This window comes from Delphinus delphis, chromosome 5 (genome assembly GCF_949987515.2).
Source record: "Delphinus delphis chromosome 5, mDelDel1.2, whole genome shotgun sequence".
Taxonomy (NCBI): Eukaryota; Metazoa; Chordata; class Mammalia; order Artiodactyla; family Delphinidae; genus Delphinus; species Delphinus delphis.
Genome location: NC_082687.1, coordinates 105,935,339 through 105,955,666, shown reverse-complemented (window position 1 = coordinate 105,955,666; position 20,328 = coordinate 105,935,339). Strand labels below are relative to the sequence as shown.

General features: G+C 40.3%; 1 protein-coding gene across 7 annotated transcripts in view; it reads right to left on the bottom strand.

Moving 5' to 3' along the window:
* Positions 1 to 1,219: 1,219 nt before the first annotated feature.
* Positions 1,220 to 20,328, bottom strand: part of NPNT (nephronectin) — a 76,013-nt gene continuing 56,904 nt past the window's right edge. For 2 of the 7 annotated variants that reach the window (XM_060012848.1, XM_060012847.1), the window contains 4 exons: positions 13,463 to 13,549; positions 12,878 to 12,976; positions 5,424 to 5,680; positions 1,222 to 4,026 (listed from right to left, as the gene is read on the bottom strand). In XM_060012848.1, the coding sequence (XP_059868831.1) occupies positions 3,916 to 4,026; positions 5,424 to 5,680; positions 12,878 to 12,976; positions 13,463 to 13,549 (554 nt within the window). In that variant the 3' untranslated portion in view covers positions 1,222 to 3,915. Of the gene's footprint in view, positions 4,027 to 5,423; positions 5,681 to 12,877; positions 12,977 to 13,462; positions 13,550 to 20,328 lie in introns of all 7 variants that reach the window. The other 5 variants (XM_060012850.1, XM_060012851.1, XM_060012852.1 and 2 more) reach the window with 4 other exon arrangements.

The following is a 20,328-nucleotide window of genomic DNA, read 5'->3' as shown; positions in this document are numbered from 1 at the left end:
ATACCTTGGTCAGTTTTTCATTTTAGTGATTGTACTATTATAACCATAGTTTCTGTTCTTTTAAAATAATATTTGTCTACTTATTGATATTCCCTATTTGTCTAAGCCCAAAGATTTTTTGAAGGAAAAAATTTACTGGAACTTAGTGAATATTTGTGAATGTAGATCTTGCAACCAGGGACCTTTATGCCTTCCAGCAATGAATGTTAACAGAGATGAAGGCCCCAGGCTCCTCAGTGTATTATCACTAAGGACCTGTAATCCAAATTTGGCCCCAACACCAGCAGCATGGGCATCACCCAGGAGCTGGTTAGAAATGCAGAATCTCAAGTCCCACTACAGATCCACTGAATCATAAGCTGCATTTTAACAAGATCTCCACGTGATTCCCATACACATGCACATTAGAGTTTGAAAGACAAACTCTTTTGTCTTTCAAAATGGGCCAAACGTCCTGGAACCCACCACACTTTCAGAGCCTTCAAAGTATGCCAGTTTTCAGAATAGCAATTTTGCATTTATCTATATAACTTTGATACATGTCCATCTTCCTCTCTAGATAGAAGCTCCACAAAGGGGAGTCTGCTTACTGTTGTAGCCCAGAGCCAGGCACACAGTAAGTGCTGTAAAATTTGTCAAGTAAATAGATGAACTGGACTCTGGGATCTCATATTTTATCTGCTTCCTCCCACCTCAGTTTCAGAAGAGGTTTAACTTAACATATTTGGAAAACCTCAGCTTCCTCAAATCTCCCGTGGATGATTAGGAAGGACCTCTGAGATAAGGAAACAACTCTGAGATAAGGAAGCTGCAGTTTTTCTTTACCTTTTGCTTAAAGTATGTATTTATCCAAAACTTGAGTTTCCTTGCCACTAAGGGTTCTCTGAGTATTGGAAGGAAAGACGCCATTAAGCATATTCTCTATTTATTATAATTCTGTAGGAGGACTCATTTTTGATCTTGAATGATTTCATTAATTTTGTTTCCTTATAATTATTTTTCTCCATCAGGAAAGGTTATTGGAATATGAGTAAAATGTCATAAATTAACAAAATCAACACTAGTAAAAGACTTCATTTATAATTCATATATATTTATATCTTTACTTATCCTGCCTTTATATAAAAGGATCTGAGGCAAATGTTTACAACTAAATGAGATTTGAGAAAACATAACTAAAGCAATACTATAGATGGCTTTTGTGAAAAATCAAATCACCTCGATAATTCTTCCAGTTTAAAAAAAAACAAGAGACAACTGGTATTATTGTTTTTATTTATAAAGAATTATTTTTGTTTGGCTGTTTGGAAAACCACTAACATTTTTCACTTTAGAAAACATTAAATAATAAACAAGATGTTATACAGTACTTTGGATAACTTCTTCCATCAGTGTAGTGCAATGCATTATTGGCACCTAAAAGTGAAACTTTCTATTATTTTCCCCTTTCATCACCAGTTGTGCAGTTATATGACCGAAAAGGAAATGAATCATTAAAAAATGGATCTAAAGCCATATTTTCTGGCCCCTACTCAAAGGCTTACTGATTTATATCCCCCTCTGGCCTTGCATCCACCAAGTTAAATGATGAAAGACCTATTGTTGTCTATTGTACCTACTGTTCCCCAAACAATACCATTTTGTGGGGCTTGGGAGATTCCCATTGGTAAGAGAAACTTCTACCATTAGGAGAAGGAAAGGTCCTGGCAGTGGTGCTGCTCATGGCACTCTCTTTTTCAGTAGCCAAATTAAGCTGTCACACATGTTGCAGAGAGAATGCACCAGATAAAAATCTCTCTAAACTGTGTCCCTTGTTACGGTCTCTTTAAAAACCTGAAATATCACCCATTAAGCAAGTGAAAGGGTTATATACCTTTACCAAGAAAAGAAATATATACCACCACATTAGGACATTACTGAGATACTAAAATATCTGCCCATGATACTCTTTTGGAACAAACAAATTTTTAATTTTTTTGTTTTTGTTTTTTAAATACTGCTGGGTTTGCCATAAAGGGAGAGACATTTTCATGACCTCAGCATTTGGTGGCTTCTCCCCTTTTGATTCCTTGCTATTAGGCGGTCAAGAGGGAAGTACCTAAATTAGACCTTAGCCCTGGTCCAAGTTACTTAGTTCTGGAGACTTTCATTACATAGTAATAGGATGAAAACATCTTCGGGGAGATTCTGTAATGTTACTCTACCTTGAGGTAAGAATGTCTTTAACCATCTTAAATAGAAAAAAAAAGTTATCAAATTTTTAAAAAGCCTCAAAAAAAAATTCACACTTTTTCTTTTAGACAAAGGATTCTAACTTAATAACCGTCCCTGCCAGGAAATGCTCCCTCACACTCCAGTCTAAGCCTGTTTCCTCTTGTTCTATTCTCAGTGCATATGGAGAACAGCTGGTCACCATCCTCTCTGTACCAGCCCTTCATATACTTGAAAACCAGCAGTTGTTTGCCCCTCAGTCTTCTCTTCTCCACGCTGAATAATCCCAGTTCCTTTAACTTTTCATCATAGATCTTTTTTTCCAACCCTTTAATCATCTTTGTGATTCCTGGCAAAAACAGCAGAAAATAGTTTGATTACTTAATTGGAAATAAAGAAAAGCCTCAGGAATAAGTTGCCTTTTAAAAGTTATGTATTTTGTTTAAATCTAAAGGTAAACTTTGCAGGGAGGAAATATAGTTAGGGGTTCATAGATCTTAGAATTCCAATCTTGTCCTGTTGATTTAGTGTGTGTGTGTGAGAATCCCATTCCAGCACGTCCGACGCTTCAAAGCATGAGACTCGCTTCCCAACCCTTCCTGACACAACAGCACATAAGTTGTGATCTAGACCTGCCTAAATTTATACTCATTGAAAAGTCAGTATGAAAATCTATTTCAACGGAGCTTCCCCCATATTTCCCCACACCAAGCTTCCACAAACAGAAGCTTTTCTTTGAAACAACCAGAACTTCCAAAAGCTTCTTACATATTACCAGAAAGAACCACGTTGTTATGGTAAAGGCTGTTGGTTTTAAAGTGTAACCTGAAACAGTGAGGGTTTTACATGTTAACTACAGTTTCCTGTCTATTACTTTGTAGTGATCAAACTCAAGGCCGTTAAAAAAGTCATCTCCCTACAACCACAGACACCTCTTCCAATTTTCTCTTGCTGCCAATATAAGGTCATGGAACTGGATGCCATTCCACCATGTATTTTTTTAACTCAAGAGATCATAAGCTGCCTTTCCCTTGCAACTAGAGTCTGTAAATATTAAGAACACATAACTACTTAATACCAGTAACACATTTACACAAAACACAGTACTACTAACGAGGGATTGCGTGCCCACTCTACATAATTGTCTTTAAAAGAAAAATACAGATAACAAGAATAACTGCATCTTGATATGCTACATACCCTTCTTTTATAAAGTGAGTGGCAGTAAAAGTCAGAGTTCAGGTCAGACCAGAACTACCAAGTGGAGAGGAGAAACCAATTTCACAAGCACATTGTACAACGCATCTTAGGGGAAGTCAATACTACTCGTGGTACAACACTGAACAGATAACAGAATGGTCATTTGCACAGATTTCTTTTGAAAACTTCTCCTCTAATTTGCTACAAGGAACACCTTGTAACCAGGATGAAGGACAGTATAGGTCACACACACTGAAGGCCTTCTTAAGAGACAAAGGATGAAAGGTAACACCCAAAGATGGCTTTGGACACATCTACAGATGCCCCCCTGTATTTCAAGGAAGGTGTCACTGTTCACTGGGATTGCACAAAAGCAGGCCAGCAAGATGTGGGTCACCAACCAGACTTTCTCCTGACCCACTCTTCTCCTAGGCCTGATACGAGGGAGGAAAGGACAGGAGGTGAAGGTTGGAAAAAGAAAAGGGAGCAACATGGGGTTCATTGCTAGTTCTGGAGTTGCTCGCGTTCTTCAGAGCAGTGGCCTTTTTTCAAGCTCACATCATCCAATCCAATCTCCCCAGTGTGACCACGCCTTTTTTCACCTTTGAAGATGACCTAGGGAGAGAACGTACACACCAGTCAAGCCTCCTCTGCCCCATTCCAATGCCTGCTCGTTTAGCAAAATAAAGACAAACTTTCCCCAAAACTATACAGTAAACTTACTTAACAGAAGGAAAGACTAGAACAGAGTTGCCAGTGTCAATGAGGCTTGCCTTCTGGTAGAAACTTAAGTCGTCAGTAAATCGTTAACCAGACCCCATTGCTCAGAATCAGTTACTCTTTAAAAAAGTCATTCTAAACAATGGACTACTTTCATTTAGGAATGATTATGAAGTGGACACTTTTGTCAAAGATTACCAAGGTCAGAAGTAAAGAGTGTGATGGAATATAAAGGTGTAGAAATTAGGAGCCAAAGATCTGAAAGATCATAATCGTGCAGCCTATCTTAGACGTTTTCTAGTTCCTCCTCTGGGTTAATTTAATATAGTTTTGTTGCCTAAAATGGAATAGAATCAAACACCCTAATACAATCACAGTGTTGCTTCACTTACGTAAAGACCAAAATCTTTCCTGTATTTTATCTAACAGAAACCTATGTTAGGATATGAAACAACTTATTTTTATATTTCCAAACAATGTAAATATTAAGAAAAATTTTAAGAAAGAGAAACAGAGTAAAACAAAATCCAAGACTCTGACACAAGCTGTCTTCATGGAGTCTATTCTTTCTTTTAGAAAGTTTCTAGACACTATACCTATAGTATAGTGTAGGTATAGAGGCAGAATTTCCTAATAACTGTTTTATTAGGATCAACATAAAGAAGACACTTTTTCCAAATACATTCACTATTTCAGTGGGGTGTTATAGATCATTTTATTGTTACCTATGACTTGATTACTTAGGATAAAATTTATATATTCAATCAAAGCTTTTCCCACCTCCTGTCCTGAATAGGATAATACTTTCCAAGCGTATTGTTCTAGTTTCCATCCAAGGCTGCTTAACTATGATCTCTGAGGCAAAGGGAAAACAAAGACTTTAAAGAAACATTTCCCCCCCCAAAAAACCACTTTAGGGTAACTCATGGTGGTCAAAGTTTGAAGTACAAGGAGTTTAAGGAAAAGGAAAAGCAGGTACCCCGCCACCATCCTTTGAAGTTTCTGTTAACTTTTTTTTTTCACTTTTTCAACTCCTACAATTTTTTTCATTAAAAATAGGGGCTATTCACCAGGGTGGGAAGAGTGACAGTGGTCAGAGGTTGCCACGAAGAATGTGTACGAAGGGGCAGAGGGGGTATAGAAAGAGGCAACGCATGGGGTCACCACGCCCGGCCAAGGCACAAGCCTTGCGCCTAAATTCAGGAAGAGACGGAGGCGTCCACCGCAGATCCCAGAGTTCTCCTCTGAAAGGAAACCCTCCCCGGTTCTGCCTCCCCGGCGGGTCTACTTACGCTCTTGACGTCAGCCCCTCGCAGGGTGATGCGCGTTTGCCTCCAGCTGTGGCCACCATTTCTTCCCCACAGGGCTGCTCCGTGGGCACCGTGTTTTCTCACAAACACCTGGAGCGTGCCGGAGTGCAGCCCCGTCACCTTGTGCCTGAACGACAGGCACAGGTCCCCTGAGTGTAGGAGGTGGCCGAGGGGGAGCAGCAGGCGAGCGGCCTTTCCCGCCGGGCCTTTGGCTGCCGAGACTGTCAGATACTGTCCACCTGCAGGGGAAAAGCAGGGCCGTGTATGCGCGCGCCCAGGTCCCTGCTGGCGTGACGGCGGGGACGGGCATGTCGCTCCTCTTGTTTTAGTGAACTTCAGATGGTGCCGGTCATCAGTAAAGAATTCCAGGTTTTTGAAGGAGAAAAATAGGACTTAGGTCCATGGCTGTCTTAAATTCTATGGTTTTGTATTTACAGAAAACACTTCGCTCCTGAGGAGTCCAGATTATGCCAGGGACAGGCAATAATTAGTCATCCTAACACTATAAATATTTCCAGTTAAATATGATCAGACATACACACATTCCCCACCTCTTGATCTTCTTGCACCTAGAATTATACTGTCATGCTGGCTGGCTGGTATGGTGGTGCAGTTACCAGGGAGAATTTTCTAGGTGGATTTTCTGTCTCCTGGCAGTAAAGCAGATGGTGATTTAAAGGGGCACTAGATCTGTTTATTCTCGCCTCTCCCCTCTTAAATAAAAAAAAAAAAAAACTCTAAAGCACGGGTCCCCAACCCCCGGGCTACAGACCAGTACCGGTCCGTGGCCTGTTAGGAAGCGGGCCGCACAGCAGGAGGCGAGCGGTGGGCGAGCGAGCGAACCTTCATCTGTATTTACAGCCGCTCCCCATCGCTCGCATTACCACCTGAGCTCTGCCTCCTGGTGAGTTGTATGATTATTTCATTATATATTACAAAGTACTAATAATAGAAATAAAGGGCACAATAAATGTAATGCGCTTGAATCATCCCCAAACCTCCCTCCTTCCCCAGTCCGTGAAAAACTGTCTTCCAAGAAACCAGTTCCTGGTGCCAAAAAGGTTGGGGACCAAGGCTCTAAAGGGAGAAGGATCCTTTAAAAACGAGTTTGCTGTGCTTCTCATACCTGACCTCAAGAAGATGCAGAAGTGTTCTGGAAACCTGCCACATCTGCCTGGAGCATCAATAATATTTGGAGGTAAGCAGTTTAAAAGACTTTTTATATAAATACAAATCCATAACAATATAATTGATATAGAAATTTTCCATTACACATACATGAACACAAAATGTTAGTAAAATCTTTCCCTTTGGAAAGGTCGCTTTGATGATGTCCTTGGATCCCTAGGGCTCCAGAGTTTGCTTCCCTCTATTGTTAGAGGAATTGCAGTTAAGGGGAAAAAAAAAGTTTGAGCAGCAGTGACGTGGGGGACGGTGCTTCTCAAGAGAAAGTTTCAAGTAGTAGTTTGAAACTCAGTCCAAGTACAAGTGACCTTCCCCTCAGGCTGTTTTATTGCAGCCACCTGAAAACCACACTGTAGTCTCAACACTGACTTATCCATAGGAAAAATGTGGTTGGAATGCTGAACACCTGTAACTGTTTTGGTAGAAACCCCACTTATCTTTCATTGAAAAGCATTCCTTATGCTTAATCTGTACAAGACATAACAAGGTTTGGGATGTCCTAGTCTTCAAGTGACTTCTCCTCTACCAAGTCTCCTCTGAGCCTTTAAAGGCCCATATAGGTGAGTTGTGTGTACCTGTGAGGGCCAGGTTCTGTACCAGGGCTCTCCAGGGAGCATCTCATTTAACCTTGCTAACAAGCCCTTGAAGTGAACACTTATTAGCTTCTGCATCTGCAAAACAAGCCTAAGGCTTTGAGAGGTGAAGTCACCCAAGGTGTCACCCAGCCAGGAGGCAGCAGAGTAACAGTTTGAGTTCAGAACTGCCTGAACCCCTATTCAGCACAGGAATCACTGGTTTACACGCTTCTCTCCCACAGTCAAAGAGACTGTGAACTCTTTGATGTCAGAGCCAACCTCTCTCCAAACCCCATTACACTCCTAGCGTATGGTAGGAGTTTAATGCCATTTGTTGAATAAATGACATTCCAAGAATACAGCAAAAAACAACAGAGAAATAGATCCTGAGTCAGGTACTTGACTCACCAAAAACAAACACAGTGTTTTGTACTCCTTCCACCCCCGTCTTCCCCAAATTAATCCAAACAATATTTTGAGCCAAAATATTTAGATGGATTTAGAACGTCTCCCCGTTAGTCAGCTTTTTGAATCATCACAGGTATTTTGGTTAAGACTAAGATATAAGGTTATTACAGTTAACCTGCAAGTTTTAAGAAAACAAGGATTATCTTAAATCCCCGTGGAATGTATATTAATATCACTATGCCAGACGCTGCCTGCAGCAAGACAACCTAACAAAAACCAAGACATCCTAATAAAAGAGTCAAATAATCACTTTATATAGATTTTTAAAACTATAAATGAGGTTACAATTGCTCTTCCCCATAGGGCTACTCTGTGGCCACTAGGATTTTTTTTCTTTTTACCATGAAGAATTCTTTCCCTTTTTAATAAATGGAAGTATTACAAAGTTGGAACAGTAGCTAAGGGAAAAATTGATCTAGCACTCCAAATTACCTATTAAATAAAAATTTCACTTCTGATTCCAAAATACTGGTTTAAATAAAAAATCACATTACATATTTTCATGGATTCAGTTTAAAGCATCACAATATCTAAAGTTGTTTTTTTGGTAAATAATAGATCCTGTAACAGTTGCCAGATATATAGGTGATAAAATTTTAATTTCAAACATATATGAAATGATATCTGGGCAGGGTTACTAACTGCAGCATTGTCTGAACTACCAAAAGGCTGGAAACAACTGAAACGTCCCTCAATGGATGTCTGGTTAAATACGTTTAAGAAGTGATGCAGTAACCGCCATTCATTTAAGAATGAAGGTGTTATGTATGCACTGATACAGAACAATCTTCGACAACAATGGCTAATACTATTTTAATGGTAACTCTATAGGACAGGGACTGCTTTAAATGCTTTACATATGTTTACTAGATACTACTGATGACCCCATTTAAGTAACCTGCTCAAGATCAAAGTTCATAAGTGGTGATGGTGGGTTTCAGCCCAGGCATTCTGGCTTCAAAGTCCACTCACTTTTTTTTTTTTTTTTCCTTTGGAGTAAAACTGCTTTACAATGTTGTGTTAGTTTCTGCTGTACAGTGTAGTGATTCAGCTATATGTATACCTATATCCCCTCCCTCTCGGACCTCCCTCCCACAGCCCCATCCCACCCATTAGGTCGTCACAGAGCACCGAGCTGAGCTCCCTGTGTTATATAGCAGGTCCACACTCAGGTTAACTCTTAAGATAATATTGTTAAGTGGAAGAAGCAAGGTACAGAAGAGAGGGCTGTTGTGAGGAAAAATGGCTCTCTGGAAAGGTAACCAAGAAACTGGTTGCATCTGGGGAGGATGACTGGGGCCCAGGATTGGGAGGGAGCTTTTATTTTCACTGTTGATTTATTTTTCTATTTTCATGTATTTCAAAACAATGTTTCTTAATGCTGCAATGTTTCTTAATGCTGCAATGTTTCTTAATGCTGTACGTACACGCTGGCATATTTTATATTTAAACGAATTCCTTGTAGCTACCAGTAGCCGACAGAGTGCTGAGTCGGTTGAGATTAGGGTTCCAGGAAAAGGGCCCCAAGTTTAGCCTTGACACTACAGGAGAAGAGCGTGTGTTCAGGGCCACAGCTATAAGTCTGTGGCCCTGTCTGTCTGTGCACATTATCACATCTGTCAGGAGCACAATTTTCCATTCCCTAGAGGATGGATTAATTTCACTATCTCGCAAGTAAGTTTAAGACTGAATGTGATAACAAAACCTAATGAGCACCAGGAAGGTGACTAGCAAATGCACTTATTTTGCAGCTGTTTCTCAAAGCTATAAGTTTGTTTAAGGGAAGGATTTTTAGAGATATTAGCATATAAAAATATTTGCAAATCTGGATCTTGGATAAGAAATGCACAACATAAAAATCATACGTGGAAATCCAAACATATGGTCCTTTACAAATGGTATAATCTAGATAGAAACAAGCAAACTATTAGTTTGGTAGTTAAAATGATACACAAAAATAATTGATTAAATTGCTTATAATCTTCTCTGGCCTTAGCATGAGATACATACATAACCCCACCTGAACTGCCTAGAAGAAAACTAGGCACGGAAAGTAAGCTTCATTAGCATTCTCCATCTGGATATGTCAGAATCTGTATATGGTTAGAACTCCCCGACATATTCTAAAAAGCCCGCCTACGATTCCGCCCTGACATAAACTATGCCCTCCTACCTCTTCTAACTAAATCTCTGCCATCTTTGGTCTTCCCATCCATTCTCCAAGCTAGAACCCTGCTCACTGATACCTGGGACATTCCATTCTGAGTCAGAGGCTCCCAGAGCCGGTATAAGAGGCTTTCTAATCCACCCTTTGTCTAATTCTCAGAACAACATCTTGTCGTATGTCACCCAGTCAAACATCTCCACCAACAGAGAGCTCCCTGCTTCCGTGGCCGCCTGATTTCTCTTTAGACAGCTCTGACTATGGTAAAGTTCTGAAAGTGAGCAAAAATCGATCCCCCTGTAGTTTTCACCTACTGATCCGACTTCTTATCCCCTTGTGATCATGGAACAACTGAGATAGATGTTGTCGACCTTGTATTTGAAAAGCTGCCCCGCTCCATTATTTCTTCTCCAGGCTAAACATTCTGGGTTCCTCACCTGTTTTTCTACAGGCTCTGAGACACCTCTCCATCCAGGTCATTCTCTTTTGAGTGACCTACAATTACCTCTATACTTCTCAGACTGGTAAGAACCTACCAAAGTGTTTTTTCCGTGCTGGAAAAAATATCTATTTCTATGGAGATGACCCAGCTTTGGGGCAGCAATGATACAGGGTTCACTCATATTGATTTATTACCCACAAAAAGTCTAAGTCTTTCACACTTTCTGCTAAGTCACATTTTCCCCCTCCTACAGCTGTGTAGGTGGTTCCTCGACCATAAGCTACACCGTGTATTCATCCCCAGTAGATTTCACCCTCTTAAGTGGGACCCATTGATCTAATCTTTGCATTGCTGTTTGTGTCAGCACACACAGTCGCTTTCTCCTCTGGCTTCACGTTAGCCACAGATTGGTTAGTATGCCTTCAATATCCAGTTCATCCAAGTTGTTGGTAAAAACCTGGAGCAACCCCAGAAGAGCATCCTTGAGGGGCCGGAGCCAATCACCAGGAGCTATCCAATCACAAGCAGCCACCACTTCCTTTCAACTCATTCTGTATTATCACAGCCAAAGAACCATTTCCAACCTTTTTTTGTCTACCACTCTGTCAATTCTCTTCTCATTTTTCTATTGGAGGGCAAGTGGATTTGGGGTCACAACAAATTTAAACATTTACATATGTGACGAATAATAGAAACTGTTGAAAGGTACTAAATTGGTTCTAAAAGATAGTATTTAAGTTCTAAAGCTCAAACATTTTACATAGACTGTCTACAGAGAAGTGCAATGAATTCTTCCGACTTCAGCATGAATTATTCTCCCCAGTGTATACCTTACTTGAAAGAGTTATTCATTACAACCATGAACAATATTCACCATTCTATCACACATGGCTGCTAAAGAGCCTTCCTTCTGTAGCACACTACTCCAGGTCAGAGGTCACTCAAATCTACAGGCCTGAGATCTGCTAATCGGCTCATGCACACAACCAGGACACAGAGGCCAGACTGGGTAGTGAAAACCCCAGAATTACACTTCTGATGTTGTGGGCACTGAACTGCTGAGATGGCTGCACAGGCAGTACAGAGAGGCCTGGATGGGAAGTCCATTCTTTAGCTCTGTGGCCTTAGGAAACTGATGTAACCTCTGGCCCTCTGTGAAACAAAAACAATATTACCTGCTTCCCAGGGTAGATAAGAGGATTAGATAAAACTGAGATGATGAATGAGTCAGGACTGTAGCTGGTATTATATAAATGTTGGTTTCTCTCTTATTCACAGTTATCTATGATATTAATAATAATGTGGTCTGGCTCAGAGTTAACCTTAAATAAGTGAGAGGGAGAACATGAAAGTGAGAATGAGAGGGAGTGTACTGGTGTGTGTGTGGGGGGGGGGGGCATTAAAAATTATTTTATAGTTAAAAGTAATCTCAAAACTCCTTTGAGTTTGTTGGATACTCATTTTTTAAAAGCTTACCTCAAATTTTCATTTTTTAATATCTCTAACATTTCAATCTTAGGGGATCTAATGAATATATTTTTGCACGAATTCTTTAATAACTTGCTACTCAACATGTGCATTAAGGATGAGCCCTAAAATTATCCCCAAGGAGCGTGTGAGAAATGCATCAAAATCTACATTTTAACAAGGCCTCCAGCTGACCTGTGTGCACACTGACGGTTGAGAAGAGCTGGTTTTAACAGAGCATATCCTCAAGTTAACTTTTACATGTTTTGTGCTCTATCTGTACACTTGGGATGGTATTTAGGAACTAGTCTTTTAAAAACAAGTAACATACTTTTTCTTCATGTCTTGTATCTTTCATTTCTAAGTCTAGAATCAGGAGTATAAAAAGGAAAAAAAGAAACCAAACTCCTCACCCTTCCATTAAGTTGGACTCACCCATATAAGATTTAACTACTACAGGGAGGGTAAAAAGCCAACAATAATATGTAGCTTTGCTTCCTGAAATAAGATGACAAAACATATTGTAAGTTCTGAAACTTTATAGATTCATAGGAAGTGTGCAATTTAAAAGTCTTAGTTTTCCAAGGGACTATATTTAAATCTCCCCTTCTTATAATATTCTCTTGTGGAATAAGTGGTGGTAATTTATAACTAATTTCTCCAGCATCCAAATTAGACTGAAAATTAGACTGTGAGAGATATTCACAACTTCGCAGGAATTTCCACCGTCTCCTTCTGCTACATCTTAAAAAAGAAAGACATAATCAAGGAAACAACCACAGGCTACTATAATGGCTGCTGTACCACAATATTATTTTTATGCTTGGGAATGGGGCACTATACGTAACTTGGATATTATATTTTAGAATGAGTCTACATGTTTTACATATACAAAGCTTTTTTTGAGAGAAATTAGCTGGCCTTTTAATAAACTGCTTGTCTACTTAAAATTCTAATTGATGGCTAACAAATTCAGATCACCTAAAAAAACAGAAGATGAATGCTGGACAAGCTTTCTTTATCCTCTCTATTAAGTAAACACAGAGCTGCGTTATAGTATCCTTGATTAGCACAACTGGGTTCCTCAGATAGGATCCAGCCGAAATGTGTACTAGGGTTAGATGAATGGTTTTACCTGCTGGATCCCTCACTGGTTCCCAGTGCAAGTCACTGTCTTTTTCTCGGATCCATCCACAAAGCCCATGGTCAAAATTACAACTGTGTATCAGAACACCTGAAAGGAAATAACCAGAAACATGAGTAGACCACAAACCCAACAGCTAATGACAAAAATGAATCTGTGAACTAGGGTTATCTGTACAAGTGTTCTCTCCTGTCCGCACTTAATTATCCCACCAGAATGTCTCTTCATGAGATCAAAAGGAAATCACATGAATCCTTTCTCAGCACAATTGTGCATCAGTGCTCAGCTGTAAAAATAGAACACACAACTGTTGCCAAATTATGACCTTCTTACATCACTTATAAAAGATGATTTCCTCCTCAGCTTAAATGCTGCTTTTCTATATTTTTTTAAAAAAGATAATGATGATTCAGTTTTTGCTCAACTGATTTAACTAGAGAGGAAACCAAGTGGTAAAAAAAAATGTATAATTTTCCCAGATGTAACCGAACAATCTACAATTTAAAAGTTATTTTAATGAAATGGAGGGAAAAAATAAAATGTCATCATAACGGTCCTAAGAATATAGGGATCTACCTGGATCGTCCTTTGCTTCGTCATCTGCACTGACTCCTCTTTCAATTTCAAATATTTCAAACAAGTCATTTGAAGGCTGCCGCGGAACTACAAGAGAGAGAGGCATTTTGTTTTGTTTTGATGAGGCATTGACAAAGAAGCATTACCTTTACCGATGGGGCAGGGGGAAAAGACCTAGGTATTTCACTCATCTGGAAGAATCCAAAATATTTAATCACAGTTCACATGAAGATTCATGAAGTTTGTTCTGCAGAGAGCTTATACTGTAACATTTATCTGGGTACAATTTTAAAAAATGGGTTTCAAAAGTTTCTAAAATTCAACATAAAATACATGAAAAAGTCTTTATCGGGAAAATACATTTTAAAACAGCTACCAATGGCGAGTAAAATATCTCTATGAAATTCTAAAACTTGTCTATGAAAGATACATTATGAACTCTAAATTAAGGCTGTTTTAATGGAAAACAAAATGCCCGTAATCGCAGCGAATGGTTTGACTTTCTAACCAAAACATGGACTCCTCTCCAGTGAACCCTACGTATGCTATGTCTTCTGGGCTTAAGCAGGTTCCTTGGCTCCTTTAAGATCAAATCCAAACTCCAAATTGCACAGCATTCACAATCCACCCCCAAAACACACAGTACTGCCCAAATATGCCATTCATGTTCATGTCTCTGACCCCATCCCCAGCTTGGGACGCTCTTCTCCCTGGTAATTAACCAGCCAAACTTCCCCTCTCTGTTCAAGGGTCAGTGTAAATATCACTGACTGGGTGAAAACTTTCATGTTTGGGGCGAATTCAAATCTTCCCCCTTGTACTCTGATGGCTCATGTTTACACGCCTCTATTACACTCTTTCCTAAAGAACTGCAGTTATTTACACACGTGTGTCTCTCCCTCTGCTGGTCTCTGAGGTCCTGGAGGGCCTCGATCGTGTCTTACTCATGTGGCATTCCCAGGGCTTGACCTAGTGACAGGCACTCAACAAGTGTTTATTGAATGAATGGGAAGGTCTTGTCACGTACTTTGTCAATCCTTTTCCTCAAATGAAACAAGTGGGACAGAGCTGAAAAATACACTTTAAAAATTGGATTCGTATAAATCATTATTTGCTCATTCATTCAATGTACATCTGATCGTCACCCATATGCCAAGCACTGGGGTAGGTCCCGAGGAGACAAGGTAAAAGGGTGAACAAGACCAACAAGGACCTGGCCCCTGTGGAGCTTGCATTCTAATGGGAGAGGCAAACATTAAACACGCAGATAAAAGAACACCACAACTCTAAATTCTGATGAAAACTAGGACGGAAAAACACCAGATGATGTCAGGGAGAATAGCTTGGTTGGGAGTAGGGAGTGTGTGAGAATGTTGGTGGTAGTGGAGGGGAATTCTTGGCCAAAGATCAGGGAATCCTCCCTTTTCTTTGCCAGAACTTAAATTAATTAGCTCTATTTTTATAAGGCAGGGAGTAAAAGATGTAGAACACCAAGGAACACACATTAGTCAAAAGGGTTCTTTTTCATTAATGTTCCAATTATTTTTAGCAGTAACTTTTTAAAGCAAGTAAACGAACCCATAATATTTGCACTGATTTTTTGAGCTTACTGCTTTTGAAGTTTTTCCTTTTTGTTGCAAAAGTCCAAACAGTGAAGTCCCTTCCTCTTCCACTTCCCCCACTCACATATACCCCTCTACACACAGCCTGAGAAAGATGAAAGAAGAGAAGCGGGTCAACGGACAAGATCTGGGGACACAGCCTGATCACAGGTGCCCTGGGAGAGGCAAACGGCCGCCCTCTTTTACACTCAGATGACTGACAGCAATGACATCCAATTCCAGCTTTCCTTTCCTCACTTGGAGCTCTGAGAGGGAGACCGCCTCCTATTTACTAGAAATATTACAGAGTTGTAGGCATACATGCTTCATTTCTCATGACAGAGAAAGTTAAAACACACACACACAACTCTATAGAACAACACTTTTTTGTTCCCTTCTCTTGTTGTAACTTATAGAAATCATCTCTGGATTGTAATAGTTCAAATCTTACAGTACCATACTTTAGGGGCATTATGATGGTTTCTCAGCACCCTCTTCTCCAAGTGAAGGATGGTCAAATGGTAAATGGAGTCTTGGTGCAGAGGGAGAGGATCCTAAAAAGGTTTCCTGGCACAGGGACCTGTTTTATAAAAGATCAAGGACATCCTCTCTGAGCAAGCACCATTCAGTCTGAGAGTGAAAGAACATGGAACCTTCCAAGCAAAAAGCAAAGTGCTGGAGTGGGGGAAGACGGAGTATTTCAGGCAGTAAGTACAAAGACAGTGCTCGGGAACATTAGAGAAAGGAGTTCACAGTGCCTGGAGGATGCTCAGAAATGAAGAAACTGGGATGGGAGGAGGTTAAAAAGAAGGAATGAGACCACATGTTTGGAAAACAGTCACCCGGAAAATTAGTTATCTAACAACTCGCAAAGTGCCAGATGGTTATTAGTATTTTAGGCACTTGGTTTCCAAGAACCTTTTAATTTAGCAGCGGACGATCGTGCACACCTTCATTGCAATTCACTGGGAAACATGCCAAGGAATTTAGACCTGAAATGCTCAGCAGCTATTAGTTCTTACAATTTTGTGTGCTCCAGTCTGTAGCTCTGCCAAAGTACTGAACGAATCCTCCTTCCTTACGCATACCAGTATGGACTGGTAAGCATCCCACTGACGTGTCAAGAGAAGGTTCACTACTCACTCCCTGGTATGTTTTACAGTTAATATAAAAATATTAAGCGAAATAATTTCCACTATGTACAAGAGAAACAGGTGAACAAACAAAAAAAAAACAGACTAGAAAAAACAGTGATAAGAAATACACTCCCACACTTCACACTTATATGGTCGATTAACATATGACAAAGGAACCAAGACTATACAATGGGGAAAGGACAGTCTCCTCAATAAATCATGTTGGGAAAACTGGACAGCCACATGCAAAAGAATGAAACTGGATCATTTTCTTACACTACACACAAAAAATGACAGAATGGGCTAAAGACTTGAACGTAAGACTCGAAATCATAAAACTCGTAGAATAAAAACCACAGGCATTAAGCTCCTTAATGCTGGCCTTGGAGATGATTTCTTTAGATCTGACGCCGAAAGCAAAATGAATAAGTGGGACTACATCACAAAAAACCTTCTGTGCAGGAAAGGAAATGATCGACAAAAATGAATGGGAGAAATATTTGCAGATCATTTATCTGGTAAGGAGTTAATATCCAAAATATATAAAGAACTCATACAACTCCATAGGAAAAAAACAATCTGATTAAAAAAATGGGAAGATCTGAAGAGAGATTTTTCCAAGGAAGATATACTAAAAGTGCATGAAAAGGCGCTCATCATCATTAATCACCAGGGAAATGCACACCAAAACCATGATGAGATATCACCTCACATCTATTAGGATGGCTACTATCAAAAAGACAGTGGGGGCTTCCCTGGTGGCGCAGTGGTTGAGAGTCCGCCTGCCGATGCAGGGGACGTGGGTTCGTGCCCCGGTCTGGGAGGATCCCACATGCCGCGGAGTGGCTGGGCCCGTGAGCCATGGCCGCTGAGCCTGCGCGTCTGGAGCCTGTGCTCCGCAACGGGAGAGGTCACAGCAGTGAGAGGCCCGCGTAACGCAAAAAAAAAAAAAAAAAAAGACAGTGGGCCCCGGAACAACACGAGTTTGAACTGTACGGGTCCACGCTTATGCATATGAGTATTTTTCACTGAACATGTGCAACAGATCCACCACACCGTCCACAGCTGGTTGAATCCACCACATGATACGGAACCTTGGATGGGGTGGGCCAAATGTCAAGTTATATGCAGATTTTCAACTGTGCAGAGGGTTAGTACTCCAACCCTTGAACAACTCAGGAAATTGACTGCCCAGGAAATAACAGATGGTTATTTGCATGCGGAGAAAAGGGAACTGTCATGCACTGTTGATGGGAATAGGAATTTGAAAACGTTATGGAGAGTCCTCAAAAAATTAAAAATAGAACTAATGCGTAATACAGCAATTCCACGCTTGGGTATATATCTGAAGAAAGTGAACACACTAATTTGAAAAGATATATGCACCCCTGTGTTCACTGCATTGTTTACAACAGCCAAGACATGGAAACAACCTAAGTTCCCATCAATAGATGAATGGGAAGAGAAGTGGTGGTATACACATACACACAATTAAATGTTCCTCAGCCATAAAAAAGAATGAAATCCTGCCATTTGTAACAACATGGATGGATCCTGAGGGTATTATGCTAAGGGTATTATTATGGCAGACAGAAAAAGACAAATACTGTATGATCTCACTTATATGTGGCATCTAAAAAAAAAAAAAAAAGCTCATAGAACAACAGATTGGTGGCTGCCAGAGGCAGGAGGTAGGAGGTGAATGAAGTGGGTGAAAGGGGTCAAAGGGTACAAACTTCCAGTTAGAGGTAAATCATGAGGACGTATAATGTATGCATGGTGTAGTTAATAATACTGTGTTGCATATTTGAAAGTTACTAAGAGAGCAAATTTAAAAGTTTCCAATTACAAGAAAAAAAAATTTATAACTATGTTTGGTGACAAGCGTTAACTAGACTTATTGTGGTGATCATTTTGTAACATATGCAAATATGGACTCATATTGTACACCTAAACCGATGTAATGTTACATGTCCATATACATCAATAACAATAATAAAGAAATACACCAATATGCTAATAAAAGTAGTCTGAGTACTGGAAATAAAAGTAATGTTTTATCATTTATTGGTTTGTCTTTTGTAGTTCTGTATTTTTTAAGATTGTTTATAAAAAGGATTTCTATTATGAAAGAAAAAGTACCTAAAACATTGAAAGAAAAGAGAGTTCTGTCAGAGTATATACACAGTCTCCTACCCCATAGCAGCTATATGTCTGTTATTTGAATTTTGATTGCTCAAAGAGAACTTTGTTTGTTTTTTTTTGGTGGTACGCGGGCCACGCACTGCTGTGGCCTCTCCCGTTGCGGAGCACAGGCTCCGGACGCGCAGGCTCAGCGGCCATGGCTCCGGGGCCCAGACGCTCCGCGGCATGTGGGATCCTCCCGGACCGGGGCACGAACCCACGTCCCCTGCATCGGCAGGCAGACTCTCAACCACTGCGCCACCAGGGAAGCCCCTCAAAGAGAACTTTGAATAGTCTTGATACCTGTTATTAAATGTGAGGCTATGAAATTGAGATGTATTTATGAAATTCAAACATATTCTTTGATTCACTGCAGAAAATGCTAATTGAAATACATGACTAGCCTTATCTAAAAATAGAATTATAACCGGGAGAGATGCTAACACACACACACATATATTTATATTTATAAAGACAAACACATATCTGATATTTTCTGTAGTTGGACCATTAATCCTTAGAATCAGAATGGTATAGTTTTAGAGATTAGAAAAGGATAAGAGAAATGCTAACAACACAGTTCCTCTACCATCTGTCTGTCCATCCTCCCTCCCTCTATTCCATCCACTTATTCATGCTCTCAATCAAGAAACTGACCATCCACTGAGTACGAGGCACTGGGCTCACTTTTGTGAAGCAATGAGCATACTCTTTCCTTCATGGGATCTACATTCTAGAGGTGAAGACAGACATCTAACAATCTCCCATGTAATGAATGCTTTAAAGGAGAACTAGAGGATGCTATGCGAGCTTTGGTGGTGAGGGGGAGAAGGGGGGCTGTCTAAGCTAGCCCAGGAGGAAGATGCGTGAAAATCTCTGAGCGGTGCTGCTTACACTGCGACCTGAAGGATGAGTCACTGAGCTAGCGCCCTAGAGAGTGAACGGGTGTGAACTCAAACATCATTCTACGTGTAGAGCTCACAGGGGGAGAGGAAAGGGGAGGGAAGGAGGGAACCAAATGAAGCTGGAGATGCAGGCAGACGTTGCGGGGCCTTTTAAAGCTCTGTAAATATCGTGGACTTTCTTCTGGCGGAAACTGGAAGTCTCAAAGATTCTAACAGAGGAGCGCCAAGATCAGGTACATCATTCTGGCTGGAGCACAGAGAATGAACAGGAGGGAGGAGGGAGCGGCTGTCAGAGGGCAGTTATGACCAAAATTAACATAAAAAACAGAATGTTCATATGCTCTTTAGAAGATTTCCTAAACATTTTTCTCCCATTAGTTAACGTTTCATCCACCAAGACGTATGTCTTATAATCTTCCGCGTGAACTAAAACACAGGGAACGTACAGGCACCGAAGCCAGCAGACAGCTGGATAAAAACGTGGTTGGCTGGGGCTCAGGGGCCCAGTAGGTTCCTAGTGGCTGGGGAACCCGGAGCCCTGGAGCCTGTGAGAATTGGCTACACAGATAAGCAAGAAACTTCTTAAAAGGAACTCCATCCCAGAACATTCTATTAAATATATTTTCCCCAGGGATATAATATTAATATATAGCCTGTGTTCATGAATGAAGTTTCCCAAAGAGTCGACTGCATATTTTTACCAAAAAGCATTAAAAGTAAGCACAGTGAAGTAAATGTAAATATTATCACACACATCTCCCACTGCCAGACTTCTTCCAAACAGTAAGTACTATAGCAGAATGTAAGCACAATTTATTAAAGGTAGGTTTGCAAATTCTGTTTCTGTTCTAGGGTGGCTCCCATGACATTACCCAGGCCAGCTCTGGCATTTGTTGTTGGACTAAAAGATTAAAGATAACACGGTCTTAAATTCTTTCTATGCTTAGGGATTTAGTTCATCTGAAGAGAATGGTATGTATGTAACTTTCCTAATATCCTGAAGGCTCTTTCTGGTGGCGAAATTTAGAGATGACAGAGTG